The 17,479-nt window shown below is 43.5% G+C and overlaps 1 protein-coding gene across 4 annotated transcripts in view; it reads left to right on the top strand.

The window, feature by feature from the left end:
* Positions 1–5,116: 5,116 nt before the first annotated feature.
* KCNH6 (potassium voltage-gated channel subfamily H member 6) overlaps positions 5,117–17,479 on the top strand; it is a 531,028-nt gene continuing 518,665 nt past the window's right edge. For all 4 annotated transcript variants that reach the window (XM_056548171.1, XM_056548170.1, XM_056548169.1 and 1 more), the window contains exon 1: positions 5,117–5,954. In XM_056548171.1, the coding sequence (XP_056404146.1) occupies positions 5,879–5,954 (76 nt within the window). In that variant the 5' untranslated portion in view covers positions 5,117–5,878. The remainder of the gene's footprint in view (positions 5,955–17,479) is intronic.

The following is a 17,479-nucleotide window of genomic DNA, read 5'->3' as shown; positions in this document are numbered from 1 at the left end:
AAAAAATATTTGTTACAAAGATTTTTTTCCTCTTTGTGTATGTTTATGGGGTAATTGGGGGGGCGCCACAAGGTTAGCTCGCACAGGGCGCCTGAACACCTAAGGCCGGCCCTGGATGTCAATCACCTTTACAGAGATTTGTGGGTAACACGTGACCCAAGGACCTCCTAAGGTCCTGCAACATACCATAGAGGTTACTAGCATGGTCACATGACCGAAGGTCCTGCGACGCTGAACAAGGTAAGTACTAAACATTTCTATACATTTCTATGCAATAGAGATATAATTAATAATATATACATTTATGAACATTAAAGTTAGACTTAAGGAGAGGCGACAAGGGGCTGTCCCACCTTAGGAACCCTACCTGAACGTAGTTACTCTGACTTTGGGGACCTCTACACTAGGTACTGGATGCAATACGGTACCGGGACACCACATTAAATAGACAGAAATAAACACTGTCTTGTTTCAGTATCATGGAAAGGCCTCCCAGAAGAGTAGATGGGGTAATGGTACAAATAGAGAGGGAGAAGGGACATCCTCATATAAACATACACACAGGACACTTTCAGAAACCTCAAGGCTACAGGAAAACGTGCAGTTCATTCAGACGCTGTTTTTTTCCCCAAACACGTCTAAATCGACTTTATTAATAAGTGCGGAGCATTTTGGTTTACTTAAAATTAGTGAGGGTACAAAGCATAAACATTTATTTCTACTGTTGTTTCACGCTGTAATAGGAGCCACAGGTTACCCATTTTCTACGGAGCCTTGAGACACATAACCTTTAGCAGCCGGACAGAGTCACTGATACACTAATGTTCATGTAGGTTCAGGTTTTCCCAAACACGTCTAAATCTGCCTTATTAATAATTACGGAGCATTTTGGTTTACTGAAAACAATTAAAGGCTACCAAGTACCGAGTTTCTCCGAAAATAGGACAGGGTCTAATATAAATTTTAGCCCCAAAAAACACACTAGGGCTAATTTTCAGGGTAGGGCTTATATGCACATGGAACAACATGGCGGTTCCACTGTATTTAACCCCACCCCCCCCAATTTTCATCATGTGATATGCGCGAGCTGCGCATATCACATGATGATAATGGGGGGGGGGGTGTAAATGCCCCCCAACGTCCCTAACCCCACCCCCACCGGTTTATCAGCCCAGCGCTGCACCCCACAATCCCCACATCGGGGTACTGATCATTTGTCACCCGCGAGCGCAGCTTCTCTCCCCCCTGCCAAATAATTATCAGCCGCTGCGCTGTATCTATTCCTGTGCCCGGGCTGCAAATATTAAAAAGCAATCTTTAACTTACCTTCGTCCTCTGTTCCCCCGTTGCTAAGGCACCGGCCTCATGGTCCCTCCGCTGTTCTTGCTGCTTCCTGGTGTTAGGACGTCACAGAGCCTTCAGCCTATCACCGGCCGCAGCGATGTCCCGCCTCGGCCGATGATAGGCTGAGCCGACTGTCATGTAAGGCCGGCGAGCGAGAACAGCGGAGGACAGCGAGGCCAGTTCCTTAGCAACGGGGGAACGGAGGACGAAGGTAAATTAAAGAGTGCTTTTTAATATTTGCAGCCCGGGCATTGTCTAGGTCAGTGGTCTTCAACCTGCGGACCTCCAGATGTTGCAAACATTTTATAACGTCTTATTATCGGGGTAGGGCTTATATTGCAGCCCACCCCGATAATCCGGCTAGGGCCTATTTTCGGGGTAGGTACTATTTTCAGGGAAAATACACATTGTTTCATGCTGTAATAGGAGCCATAGGTCACACAATTACTACAGAGCCTTGAGACACATAACCCGACATAAGCCCGACAGTCTCTGATAAACTAATGCGTGTGTAGTGCTTCACAGCAGATACTGAGCTTCAGATTGAGATCTACTGCTTTAATAAAGTAGATACAAACTTTTTTTTTCTATAAAGACTGATAAAGTAATACTATTATTTCAGGCATTTCCAAACGTTTACAAACTCTATATATAGCAAATGTAGGTACAATAAAAATAAAGTTGTTGCTGTTCCATCCGCTGAGCAAGTCTTAGCATAGCCTGTGTTCTTAAAGGGATATTTTTTACAGCAAATACAGTGTTACGCCGAGCGCTCCGGGTCCCTGCTCCTCCCCGGAGTGCTTGCGGCGTTCCTCTCTCTGCAGTGCCCCGGTCAGACCCGCTGACCGGGAGCGCTGCACTGACACTGCCGGCGGGGATGCGATTCCTTAGGGCGCGCGCGCCAGCTCTCTAAGATTTAAAAGGCCAGTGCACCAATGATTGGTGCCTGGCCCAATCAGTCTAATTAGCTTCCACCTGCTCCCTGCTCATATAACCTCACTTCCCCTTCACTTCCTTGCCGGATCTTGTTGCCTTGTGCCAGAGAAAGCGTTATAGTGTTTGCCTTACCAGTGTTCCTGACCTCTTGCTATCGCCATTGACTACGAACCTTGCCGCCTGCCCCGACCTTATGCTACGTCTGACCTCGCCTCTGTCTAGTCCTTCTGTCCCACGCCTTCTCAGCAGTCAGCGAGGTTGAGCCGTTGCCGGTGGATACGACCTGGTTGCTACCAACGCAGCAAGACCATCCCGCTTTGCGGCGGGCTGTGGTGAAAACCAGTAGCATCTCTAGAACCGGTCCACCGACACGGTCCACGCCAATCCCTCGCTGACACAGAGGATCCACCTCCAGCCTGCCGAATCCTAACATACAATATGTAAAATAACACTACAAAATGGGGGGGGGGGGGGGGGGGACACAGAGGGTGCGGCCCAGAGCCTGAGGGGGCCCATTAGGTATGAGGAGACCAGTACTTTTTTGCCTGAAAAAAAGCACAAAAAACTGCCAATGCTTTTTCATGCTTTTTGCCGTATTCTTCTGCCATATTGCCCCTGATTGACTATTGTAATCCAAACCTGTATTGTCCGGTTGTGCGTCAGAAATTCTGTTTGCACCAGAATTTGCGCCAGAATTAAAAAAAATAAAATAAATAAATAAAAAAGACTAACTCACAATTTTACTGAGAAAAAGGGGCGTGGTCATCAGGGAAAGGGGTGTGGTTGTCTAAAAATCACAACATTTACTAAGGTTTCCACAGAAAATGGGGTGGACTTGAGCTGAGAAAAACCCGACAGATCAGAACATGTGTAAAAACAAAGCAAAATGTAGGGAAACCTTGGAAACCCACAAAGAAAACTACACTCCAGTCCCCTTTTGGTAAATCTATCTATATTTCTATCTTTCTCATATACATCTCTTTCATATACATTTATCTATCTATCTATCTAATTTACATATATTTATGTATCTCATAAACATCTATCTATCTATCTAATATCTATCTATCTATCTATCTATCTAATATCTATCTATCTATCTATCTATCTAATATCTATCTAATCTATCTCATATCTATCTATCTCATGTCTGTCTATCTCATATCTATCTATCTATCTATCTGTCTATCTAATCTATCTCATATCTATCTATCTATCTATCTATCTATCTTGTATACATATATCTATCTATCTCATATCTTTCTATCTATCTATCTCATATCTATCTATCTATCTATCTATCTATCTATCTATCTATCTCATATCTATCTATCTATCTATCTATCTATCTATCTATCTATCTTGTATACATCTATCTATCTATCTCATATATATCTATCTCATATCTATCTATCTATCTATCTCATATCTATCTATCTCATATCTTTCTATCTATCTATCTATCTATCTCATATATATCTATCTATCTCATATCTATCTATCTATCTTGTATACATCTATCTATCTATCTCATATCTTTCTATCTATCTATGTCATATCTATCTATCTATCTATCTAATATTTATCTATCTATCTATCTCTCATATCTATCTATCTCATATAACTCTATCTATATATCTCATATACATTTATCTATCTATCTATCTATCTATCTACAGTATCTATCTATCTCATATCTATCTATCTATCTATCTCATATCTATCTATCTATCTCATATCTATCTATCTAATATCTATCCATCTCATATCTATCCATCTCATATCTATCTATCTATCTATCTATCTATCTCATATCTATCCATCTCATATCTATCTATCTATCTCATATCTATCTATCTCAGATATATCAATCTCATATCTTTCACTCTTTTGCTTATAAACTTCAGCTCGTCTTACTACAGATTACATCCCACATTTTAATGAAAGAAACAAATCCCAAACCTTCTTCTACTACTATAAATCCCAAAAACCCACCAGAAAGCAACATAGTAACAATATTTTATCTATCTCATATACATCTATCTATTTCATATACATTTATCTATCTATCTCATATACATCTATTTGTGTATCTCATATACATCTATCTATCGATCTATCTATCTTGTATAAATCTATCTATCTCCTATCTATCTCATCTATTTATCTAGCTATCTATATATATATCTCACATCTATTTACAGTATGTATCTCATATACATCTATCTATCTATCTATCTATCTATCTACAGTCTCTATCTATCCCTCATATACATCTATTTATGTATCTCATATACATCTATCTACAGTATCTATCTATCTATTTATCCATCTTGTATACTTGTCTATCTATCAATCTCCTATACATCTATCTATTTCATATCTCAATCTATCTCTCATATACAAATATCTATGTATCTCACATACATCTATCTATCATCTATCTCATATACATCTATCTATCTATCTAATATCTATCTCATATCTATCTATCCATCTATCTTTCCATCTCATATACATTTATCTATCTATCTATCTACAGTATCTATCTCATATCTTTCGCTTATGAACTTCAGCTCGTCTTACTACAGATTACATCCCACATTGTAATGAAAGAAACAAATCCCAAACCTTCTTCTACTACTATAAATCCCAAAAACCCACCAGAAAGCAACATAGTAACAATATTTTGCCGGGGAACCATTGTGATCCTATTGTAAGGTCCAGTATATCTGCCCTGCTCTGCCTGATTCCAGCCGCAATGCTCTGTGTGTGATGGAAAGGTATGATGCCGTACAACGTAAAGAGCAGGAGAGAAGGCTTGCGTGTAATGTAGTCGGTTTGCCTTTCGGTTCTACCGATCCCGCTTTATCTCCTACATATGAATGTGTTGATGCTTCCAGCTGATGACCTCCTCCGGCTTCTATGGACGCAACGAAAGGGAGATCTGCCCGGCAACTAAAGAGTGAACGGAAGGGATTTCCTTGCAAACTGTCTTCTAGACACGGAGAATAAGACTTGTCTGTACATGCAACGTGAGTCTGGATTTAATAGAGAGCGGCCCCACTCCACCCCCAGCCGCGGATTACTAGCAGCACGTTCAGCACCACACAGAGAGGACAGCTCTCACTATCTTGCCATTGATCCGGTCGCTGGCTCTTGCCGGGGAGGCACCTGTGATCTGTGACCTCCTTAGGGACTTGGGTCAGTGTTTTATTTTAAGACGACATGGAGGTGGGGCCGGATTGAAGTTGTCATCCTAACTAACAGTTGTGGCTGTTGACAACTCCTTTCTCCCGGCACATGTGTAGTTTGGAGGTGGGGAGGGGGAGAGAGAGTACAGGCTCTATGTGCTGCTCTTCCCATCCCTGCAAATCCCTAATCCTTTCTGTCATCGCTCTAGGATACGTTTTGGAATAACTGGTTTACGCTTTCAGGAAAGGGTTAAACTGAGCCGCAAGATGTTATTGCCATGAAGCTGGAAGATCCGGATACCCATACGGAGATTTCATTCGGAAAAAGATCCAAACGTCGGGGTCGCCTAGGGAGATTGGGAACTTTCTTCTGCGCTTAGTGAGAGGCGACACCCTATTCCAAGATGCCGGTGAGGAGGGGGCATGTGGCCCCCCAGAATACCTACCTGGACACCATCATCAGGAAGTTTGAAGGACAGAGTAAGTATTTCTCTAAAGTCTGCTTTCACACAAATACAAGTCTACACTGCTTCCCAACAGGTGTGCCTCCAGCTGTTGCAAAACTACAACTACCAGCATTCCCGGACAGCCTTCAGCTGTCCGGGAATGCTGGTAGTTGTAGTTTTGCAACAGCTGGAGGCATGCCGGTTGGGAAACACTGCTCTACAACAGTGATCTTCAACCTGTTGCCGTGATCTTCCACCTGGTAGTTGTGGTTTTGCAACAGCTGGAGGCATGCCGGTTGGGAAACACTGCTCTACAACAGAGATCTTTAACCTGGTAGATGTAGTTTCGCAACAGCTGGAGGCATGCCGGTTGGGAAACACTGCTCTACAACAGTGATCTTCAACCTGCTGCAGTCTATCTTCAACCTGGTATTTGTGGTTTTGCAACAGCTGGAGGCACGCCGGTTGGAAAACACCGCTCTCTAACAGTGATCTTCAACCTGATAGTTGTAGTTTTGCAACAGCTGGAAGCATGCCGGTTGGGAAACACTGCTCTAAAACAGTGATTGTTAACCTGGTAGTTGTAGTTTTGCATCAACTGTAGGTACGCCGGTTGGGAAACACTGCTCTACAACAGTGATCTTCAACCTGGTATTTGTAGTTTTGTAACAGCTGGAGGTACACCTGTTGGGAAACACTGCTCTACAACAGTGATCTTCAACCTGGTATTTGTAGTTTTGTAACAGCTGGAGGCACACCGGTTGGGAAACACCGCTCTACAACAGTGATCTTCAACCTGTTGCAAAACTACAACTCCCCGCTGTAGAGCCACAGGTTGGAGACCTCCGCTTTACAATGCGAAAAATGGGAGTCCGGTTCCTCCAAAACAAATGATTAGTAAATGCAAGGGAGACAGATGCTGCGCCATGCACACCAGGCAGAGATAATGCCCATATGAAGGGCACAAGCTGTCATAAACACATGACCTGACACTGGAGTCCATTTGATCGGTCTGTTACTCAAACACAAGGATGTCTATGCCCAGGAATGATAGACTTCAGCAGTGACTGTATGTACTGTGATGTGTACACAGCCCTGGGATCACTTATCTGCCAAGGCTGGTGGTATGCAGGGACATCCCTAATGTGTCCTGGCCGGAGGCATAAGCACCATCCTTGTGGTGATTCTACATCATAATGCTAAGTGCAACTGTAAAAGGATGTCATTGTGAGGGAAGATACCGAGCTGTACATGTATGATTTACTGGAGACACCAAACACTGCAATGCTTGCCTGGTATTTACTATAACCAAAGGGTGATTGTATATTCACTTTCTACTGATTATCACCATCATAAACATATATCACAACCACCATCTGTCCACATGTGACTCTAAAGTTCACGCCAGTAGTTGAAAATTACAATTTTAGGGACAAGTCCCCAAGGACTGCCCTAAACTAGAGACCTCTTAACTAAATTATTAAAATTTAACTTTTGTTACAACCACTTAATTATAAATTGTGCTTTTGGTACCATAGTGAAAAAATGTTAAAAAGTCCAGTCATCCACTGTGTGACTACAAATAGGTCAATATTACCAAAATGCCTTGTGATCAGTGTCACAGTGGGAAAATCTAGCTCTCACAGACAGTGTTGCCACCGCTGACTAGAAAAATTCCCACCCAATTAAAGTATTGCTTTTGTGTCACTAGGATGTCGTTTTATAAAAACATTATAGCCCCTCCTGCTAACGTTTCGCCAGCGTACCCTGGCTTTTTCAAAGAAGTGAGGACGGTAGTTGGCCAGACTCAATGGGGGAGATTTATCAAAACCTGTGCAGAGGAAGAGTGGTGCAGTTGCCCATAGCAACCAATCAGATTGCTTCTTTCATTTTCCACAGGCCTCTTTAGAGGCCTGTGGAAAATGAAAGAAGCAATCTGATTGGTTGCTATGGGCAACTGCACCACTCTTCCTCTGCACAGGTTTTGATAAATCTCCCCCAATATGCCCCAATGATCTGAAGACAACAGTCAGTTTATTGACAAACATGAAACACAAAGCAAAACATTGCTGAGATAATTACAAAGAGATTGTGTGTAATGTGAGACTTTGTAACCACTGCGGAAAAACCCTTAACCGTAACCAAAGCCGTGCTTAAAGGGGTATTCCAGGAAAAAACGTTTTTTTTTATATATCAACTGGCTCCAGAAAGTTAAACAGATTTGTAAATTACTTCTATTAAAAAATCCTAATCCTTCCAATAATTATCAGCTGCTGAAGTTGAGTTGTTCTTTTCTGACTAAGTTCTCTCTGATAACTCGTGTCTCGGGAACTGTCCAGAGTAGAAGCAAATCCCAATAGCAAACCTCTTCTACTCTGTGTAGTTCCCGAGACAAGCAGAGATGTCAGCAAAGGGCACTGTTGTCAGACAGAAAAGAACAACGCAACTTCAGCAGCTGATAATTATTAGAAGGATTAAGATTTTTTAATAGAAGTAATTTACAAATCTGTTTAACTTTCTGGAGCTAGTTGATATATATTACAAAAAAGTTTTTTTTCCTGGAATACTCCTTTAAGACACTTACCTGCAGTGACGAAATGTTCCTTCACCTCTCGTCCAACTTTAAAGGGGTACTCCAGTGAACAACATATTTTATTTTAAACTGGCTCCAGAAAGTTAAACAGATTTGTAAATTACTTCTAATAAAAAATCTTAATCCTTCCAGTACTCATCAGCTGCTGAATTTGAGTTGTTCTTTTCTGTCTGACCACAGTGCTCTCTGCTGACACCTTTGTCTGTCTCAGGAACTATCCAGAGCAGGAGCAAATCCTCATAGCAAACCTCTCCTGCTCCAGACAGTTCCTGAGACAGACAGAGGTGGCAGCAGAGAGCACTCTAGTCAGACTGGAAAGAACTACACAAATTCAGCAGCTGATAAGTACTGCAGGGATTAAGATTTTTTAATAGAAGTAATTTACAAATCTGTTTAACTTTCTGGAGCCAGTTGATATGAAAAAAAAATTGTTTTCCACTAGAGTACCCCTTTAAAGGGGTATTCCAGGCCAAAACTTTTTTTATATATCAACTGGCTCCGGAAAGTTAAACAGATTTGTAAATTACTTCTATTAAAAAATCTTAATCCTTCCAATAGTTATTAGCTTCTGAAGTTGAGTTGTTGTTTTCTGTCTAACTGCTCTCTGATGACTCACGTCCCGGGAGCTGTGCAGTTCCTATGGGGATATTCTCCCATCATGCACAGCTCCCGGGACGTGACATCATCATTGAGCAGTTAGACAGAAAACTTCAGAAGCTAATAACTATTGGAAGGATTAAGATTTTTTAATAGAAGTAATTTACAAATCTGTTTAACTTTCCGGAGCCAGTTGACATATATATATATATATATATATATATATATATATATATATATAAAAAGGTTTTGCCTGGAATATCCCTTTAAAGAAAAGATTGTCCAGCGCAGAGGAGGGCTCTTTAAGAAATCTCCATATTTATAATCATGCAGGATGCATAAAACCGAACGACAGGGAAATTCAGAAATGCTTGAAAGGCGTTACTGATTTCCCCTATTGTCCTGTTGTATATATCCTGCATGATTATAAATATGGAGATTTCTTAAAGGAGAACTCCGACAGTGTGGCGTCGACCGACCGGGGGGTCCGACCGCAATCTCTGGTACAGGACCCAGCTCTCTCTGAGCAGCGAGTGTGGTACACGCACTCTTTATTTCTGTGGGAGGGGATAAGTTCATTTTGGCTGGGGTTCCCCTTTAAAGAGCATTCTACTCTGCACTGGACAGTCTTTAACGTTGCCATTGGGTGCTGGGCTGCACTTAACCGTGCCCTACAGACATCATTTTGGAATAAACTTTGTTTTTGATTCATCTTTCGTGAATTCCTATGATGTCAACAGGAGAGGGGTGATCTTGCAAAGTTAAAAATACTGGTGGTAAAGATTAATATGTCACAGAATCATACACATCTGGTGATGGTTCCTAATCTTATTTACTTTGCCAAGCTGGCAGTGTGTTGTCTCAATGTATTAATTGAGGAATATTTACAATAACGTAGCTTTTATAACCGTCCAAAAACCATCAAGACAAGAGGTAACACCACAGTGTGAACAACGCCTATACATTTTGACCACTAACAGTCTTAATCATGTTCCTGTCCGTCCATGAATAGAATAAAGATACAAACTTTTTACCTCGCTGGACTTTCCCTTGAAGCCATGTGTTGATCTCACTGTACATTACTAGATCAGTGAGGTACATACAATGGGGTACAGGTTATAAATCACTGTACCACCTCATGGGCAATGTTAGTTGATGACAATATATAGGGGGAGAGTAATCAAAACCTGTCCAGAGGAAAAGTTTCTGAGTTGCCCATAGCAACCAATCAGATCACTTCTTTCATTTCTCAGAAATGAAAGAAGCGATCTGATTGGTTGCTATGGGCAACTCAGTAACTTTTCCTCCGGACAGGTTTTGATAAATCTCCCCCTATAAGTCTATTTTATGTTTCTATAAAAGTTCTGTTCTGTGTCTGTCACATGCCTACTCAACAGCGTATACTTACCTATTCCAGTTACACACATCAGCAACAAAGTTATTATACTGTTTATGGTGTGTATCTATTATATATGGAATATAGTGATGTAATGTAGACGTACGTTAACTTTTGGTCACGTTTTAGGCACCCCAGTGGGAATAGTCCCTGATATGTTGAAACTTACTGTAATAGCGTTGTCAATTGTTTTATAATGAGACTGTTTTATGATAAAGTATGGAGCTGGCCTGGCATTTCTCACCACCGTGCTTATCACCGAATATGTAAGAGAGCTCATTAATGTAACTAATGTCTGCTATCAAATGAGGTGGGGTGTAGATATGCACATCAAATGGGGCACAAAGAAAATTCACTTTAAATGCCATCAAAGCAAAATGATCAATCTCTTCTGGTAATCGCCAACAATATGGTTAACAAATATACATCTATTGTGAGGGCTATTCTATCAATAGACAATTTGATTGGTGAGAATTCAATCTATAGTGCCTTCCCCTGCCCCAGGGGCGTACCTAGAGCATTTTTTTTACCCGGGACGGACCCTTTGTTTGGCACCCCCCCCCCCCCCACACCCTTCCCCCCCTTAATTACACCCCCCTCCCTTCCCCCCTTTTATTTTCCCCCCTCCTCCCACCCCCCTTAATTACACCCCATCCCAGGAGTGGATTGACAACACTCGGGGCCCAGGGACAAAAAAAAAAGCAAGGGCCCCTACTAGGCTCTGCAGCTCGTCAATCTTCTGCCACGCCCCTATTCCACCTAAATCCCACACACAATAAACTAAAATTTATATATATAAGAAACACTTTAACATAGGTAAATTTCCATGACTAATAATACTGGTATACAAGGAGTAAATATATACCACCACACAATAACTGGATAATACCGCCATACTGTACTGAATAAAACCTCTATACACAGACCAGTATACTATAAAGAATCTGTATAAGTGATTATATACAGGACCATATGGCGGTAGATATCAGCTGTACACAGGATGTGTATACCATATAAGTGATTACAGTTACATTTTGAGACTCACAATTACGTCTTTTCTGATTAGCGGCATCCTCTTTCCTTTTCTTCTCCGTCCGGATAAGACCGCCATGTGGATCTCTTAACATCTGCAGGAAAAACATGTCAGACTCTGCATTTTTCCAGTAACCCCCCCCCCCCTCCTCTACACAATCTTTCCATCTATAGGCCCACAAACTGTAATAATGCCCTCCTTGGTGTCCTAAACAGTAAACGGGCAGGTAGGTAGGTAGCCAGGTAAATAGGTAACTAGGTAGGTAGATCAGGAAGCCAGATATGTAGGTAGGTGACAAGTTAGGTAGGTAGGGGGCTAGCTAGGTAGTTAGGCAGCCATGTATGAAGGCCAGGTATGTACATAGTTAGGTAGCTGGGTATGTAGGTAAGTAGTTAGGCATCCAGGCATAAAGTTAGGTAGGCCCCACTTCCCTGTAGGTATAGGCAGCAGAGTTAAAACCCCTTCCCAATAAGTATAGGAACAAAGTTAACCCCCCTTTCCCCGTAGGTATAGGCAGAGTAAAAAAAAAAAAAACCTCCCCCCATTTCCCATAGGTATAGGCAGAGTTAAACCCCTTTTTTCCCATAGGTATAGGCAGATTTCCCCCCCCCTCTTCCCCATTGGTATAGGCAGAGTTACCTTCCCCTCCCCTCTTTCCCATAGGTATATGCAGTTGCACCCCCCCTCTTTCCCATAGGTATATGCAGTTACATCCTCCGCCCCCCCTTTCCCATAGGTATATGCAGTTACACCCCCCCTCTTTCCCATAGGTATATGCAGTTAAACCCCCCCCCTTTCCCATAGGTATATGCAGTTACACCCCCCCTTTCCCATAGGTGTATATTCAGTTACACCCCCCCTCTTCCCCATAGGTATATGTAAAGTAACCCCTCCCCTTCCCCATAGGTATATGTAGAGTAACCCCTCCCCCATAGGTATATGTAAAGTAACCCTCCCTCCCCATAGGTATATGTAGAGTAACCCCTCCCCTTCCCCATAGGTATATGTAGAGTAACCCCTCCCTTTCCCCATAGGTATATGTAGAGTAACCCCTCCCTTCAGTGTTCCTTGTACTTGTACTCCCTATAGGAGCTATAACACTGCAAAAAAAGTGTTAATAAAGATCATTTAACCCCTTCCCTAATAAAAGTTTGAATCACCCCCCTTTTCCCATAAAAAAAATAAAACAGTGTAAATAAAAATAAACATATGTGGTATCGACACATGCGTAAATGTCCGAACTATAAAAATATATTGTTAATTAAACCGCACTGTCAATGGCGTGCACGTAAAAAAAATTCAAAAGTTAAAAAAAGCGTATTTTTGGTCACTTTTTATATCATTAGAAAATGAATAAAAAGTGATCAAAAAGTCCGATCAAAGCAAAAATGGTACCGATAAAAACTTCAGATCACAACCCAAAAAATGAGCCCTCCCTGTGCGTGGAAAAATAAAAAAGTTATAGGGGTCAGAAGAGGACATTTTTAAACGCATAAATTTTCCTGCATTTAGTTATTATTTTTTCCAGAAGTACGACAAAATCAAACCAATATAGGTAGGGTACCATTTTAACCATATGGACCTACGGAATAATGATGAGGTGTCATTTTTACCAAAATATGCACTGCGTAGAAACAGAAGCCCCCAAAAGTTACAAAATGGCGTTTTTTGTTCGATTGTATCGCACAATGATTATTTTTCCGTTTCGCCATGGATTTTTGGGTAAAATAACTAATGTCCCTGCAAAGTAGAGTTGGTGACGCAAAAAATAAGCCATAATATGGATTTTTAGGTAGAAAAATTATTATGTATTATGGCTTATTTTTTGCGCCACCAATTCTACTTTGTGATGATGTCAGTCATTTTTCCCAAAAAACTACAGCGAAACGGAAAATTAAATCATTGTGAGACAACATTTTTTTTTAAAAATGCCATTTTGTAACTTTTGGGGGCTTCTGTTTCTACGCAGTAAATTTTTCGGTAAAAATTACACATTCTCTTTATTCTGTTGGTCCATACGATCAAAATGATACCCTACTTATATAGGTTTGTGTCACGATGCCGGCTGGCAGGAGGTGGATCCTCTGTGCCAGAGAGGGATTGGCGTGGACCGTGCTAGTGGACCGGTTCTAAGTCACTACTGGTATTCACCAGAGCCCGCCGCAAAGCGGGATGGTCTTGCTGCGGCGGTAGTGACCAGGTCGTATCCACTAGCTACGGCTCAACCTCTCTGACTGCTGAAGATAGGCGCGGTACAAGGGAGTAGACAGAAGCAAGGTCGGACGTAGCAGAAGGTCGGGGCAGGCAGCAAGGATCGTAGTCAGGGGCAACGGCAGGAGGTCTGGAACACAGGCTAGGAACACACAAGGGAACGCTTTCACTGGCACAATGGCAACAAGATCCGGCGAGGGAGTGCAGGGGAAGTGAGGTATACATAGGGAGTGCACAGGTGAACACACTGATTAGAACCACTGCGCCAATCAGCGGCGCAGTGGCCCTTTAAATCGCAGAGACCCGGCGCGCGCGCGCCCTAGGGAGCGGGGCCGCGCGCGCCGGGACAGGACCGACGGAGAGCGAGTCAGGTACGGGAGCCGGGGTGCGCATCGCGAGCGGGCGCCACCCGCATCGCGAATCGCATCCCGGCTGGAGGCGGTATCGCAGCGCACCCGGTCAGTGGATCTGACCGGGGCGCTGCGGGAGCGAGAGTGTAGCGAGCGCTCCGGGGAGGAGCGGGGACCCGGAGCGCTCGGCGTAACAGTACCCCCCCCCCTTGGGTCTCCCCCTCTTCTTGGAGCCTGAGAACCTGAGGACCAGACTTTTATCTAGGATATTGTCCTCAGGTTCCCAGGATCTCTCTTCAGGGCCACAGCCCTCCCAGTCAACCAAAAAGAAGGTTTTTCCTCTGACCTTTTTGGAGGCCAGTATCTCCTTTACAGGAAAGATGTCTGAAGAACCGGAGACAGGAGTGGGAGAGATAAGTTTAGGAGAGAAACGGTTGATGATGAGTGGTTTAAGAAGAGAAACGTGAAAGGCATTAGGAATACGAAGAGAAGGAGGGAGAAGAAGTTTATAAGAGACAGGATTAATCTGGCACAAAATTTTGAAAGGACCAAGATAGCGTGGTCCCAATTTGTAGCTGGGAACACGGAAGCGGACATATTTAGCGGAGAGCCATACCTTGTCTCCGGGAGAAAATATGGGGGGAGCTCTTCTTTTCTTATCAGCAAACTTCTTCATGCGTGATGAAGCCTGTAAGAGAGAATTTTGGGTCTCTTTCCATATGGTGGAAAGATCACGAGTTATTTCATCCACAGCGGGCAAACCAGAGGGCAAGGGAGTAGGGAGGGGGGGAAGAGGGTGACGGCCGTACACCACGAAAAATGGGGATTTGGAAGAAGATTCAGAAACTCTGAAGTTATATGAGAATTCGGCCCATGGTAGAAGATCTGCCCAGTCATCCTGGCGGGAGGAAACAAAATGCCGTAAATAATCACCCAGGACCTGGTTAATTCTTTCTACTTGCCCATTGGATTGAGGATGATAAGCAGAAGAAAAGTTTAATTTAATCTTGAGTTGTTTACAGAGAGCCCTCCAGAATTTTGACACGAATTGGACGCCTCTATCCGAGACGATCTGCGTGGGCAACCCGTGAAGACGAAAAATGTGTACAAAAAATTGTTTTGCCAACTGAGGCGCAGAAGGAAGACCAGGAAGAGGGATGAAATGTGCCATCTTGGAGAATCGATCAACGACCACCCAAACAACAGTGTTGCCACGGGATGAGGGTAAGTCTGTAATAAAGTCCATACCAATCAGAGACCAAGGCTGTTCGGGAACAGGCAGAGGATGAAGAAGACCAGCGGGCTTCTGGCGAGGAGTCTTATCCCGGGCACAGACAGTGCAGGCCCGCACAAAATCAACAACATCCGTCTCCAGAGTCGGCCACCAATAGAAACGAGAGATGAGTTGCACGGATTTCTTGATGCCCGCATGGCCTGCGAGATGGGAGGAGTGACCCCATTTGAGGATTCCGAGGCGTTGGCGTGGAGTGACGAAGGTCTTCCCTGGAGGAGTTTGCCTGATGGAGGCTGGAGAAGTGGAGATCAGGCAGTCAGGAGGAATGATGTGTTGCGGAGAGAGCTCTACTTCCGAGGCATCCGAGGAACGAGAGAGAGCATCGGCCCTGATGTTCTTATCAGCAGGCCGAAAGTGAATTTCAAAATTAAATCGGGCAAAGAACAGAGACCACCTGGCCTGGCGAGGATTCAGCCGTTGGGCAGACTGGAGATAGGAGAGATTTTTGTGATCGGTGTAAATAATAACTGGAAATCTTGATCCCTCCAGCAGATGCCTCCATTCCTCAAGTGCTAATTTAATGGCTAGTAGCTCTCGATCCCCGATGGAGTAGTTCCTCTCCGCCGGAGAGAAGGTCCTAGAAAAAAAACCACAAGTAACAGCATGCCCGGAAGAATTTTTTTGTAGAAGGACCGCTCCCGCTCCTACTGAGGAGGCATCTACCTCCAATAGGAAGGGTTTAGATGGGTCAGGTCTGGAGAGCACGGGAGCAGAAGAAAAGGCAGACTTGAGCCGTTTAAAGGCGTCTTCCGCTTGAGGAGGCCATGACTTAGGATTGGCATTCTTCTTGGTTAAAGCCACGATAGGAGCCACAATGGTGGAAAAATGTGGAATAAATTGTCTGTAATAATTGGCGAACCCCAAAAAACATTGGATAGCACGGAGTCCGGAGGGGCGTGGCCAATCTAAGACGGCAGAGAGTTTGTCTGGATCCATTTGTAGTCCCTGGCCAGAGACCAAGTATCCTAGAAAAGGAAGAGATTGACATTCAAACAGACATTTCTCCATCTTGGCATAAAGTTGATTGTCACAAAGTCTCTGAAGAACCATGCGGACATGCTGGCGGTGTTCTTCTAGGTTGGCAGAAAAAATCAGGATATCGTCCAGATACACAACAACACAGGAATATAAGAGATCACGAAAAATTTCATTAACAAAGTCTTGGAAGACGGCAGGGGCGTTGCACAGGCCAAAGGGCATGACCAGATACTCAAAGTGTCCATCTCTAGTGTTAAATGCCGTTTTCCATTCATCCCCCTCTCTGATGCGGATGAGATTATAAGCACCTCTTAAGTCCAGTTTGGTAAAGATGTGGGCACCTTGGAGGCGATCAAAGAGTTCAGAGATAAGAGGTAGAGGGTAGCGGTTCTTTACCGTGATTTTGTTAAGACCGCGGTAGTCAATGCAAGGACGTAGGGAGCCATCTTTTTTGGACACAAAGAAAAATCCGGCTCCGGCAGGAGAGGAGGATTTGCGGATAAAGCCCTTTTTTACATTTTCCTGGATGTACTCAGACATAGCAAGAGTCTCTGGGGCGGACAAAGGATAAATTCTGCCCCGGGGTGGAGAAGTGCCCGGGAGGAGGTCAATAGGACAGTCATAAGGCCTGTGAGGAGGAAGAGTCTCAGCTTGTTTTTTGCAAAACACATCAGCAAAGTCCATATAGGCCTTAGGGAGACCGGTTACAGGGGGAACCACAGGGTCACGGCAGGGAGTACTGGTAACCGGTTTAAGGCAGTCCTTGAAACAAGAGGGACCCCAACTCTTGATCTCCCCTGTGGACCAATCCAGGGTTGGGGAATGGTGTTGAAGCCAGGGTAGTCCAAGGAGAATTTCGGAAGTGCAATTGGAGAGGACCAAAAACTCAATTTTTTCGTGATGAGGTCCGATGCACATTAGGAGGGGTTCCGTGCGGTAACGCACGGCACAGTCCAATCTTTCATTGTTAACGCAATTGATGTAGAGAGGTCTGGCGAGACTGGTCACTGGGATGTTGAACCTGTTGATGAGTGAGGCCAAAATAAAGTTTCCTGTAGATCCGGAATCCAAGAAGGCCTTAGTGGAGAAGGAGAAGGTAGAGGCAGA

Source organism: Hyla sarda, chromosome 12 (genome assembly GCF_029499605.1).
Source record: "Hyla sarda isolate aHylSar1 chromosome 12, aHylSar1.hap1, whole genome shotgun sequence".
Lineage (NCBI taxonomy): Eukaryota > Metazoa > Chordata > Amphibia > Anura > Hylidae > Hyla > Hyla sarda.
This window is presented reverse-complemented; position numbering and strand designations above follow the sequence as displayed.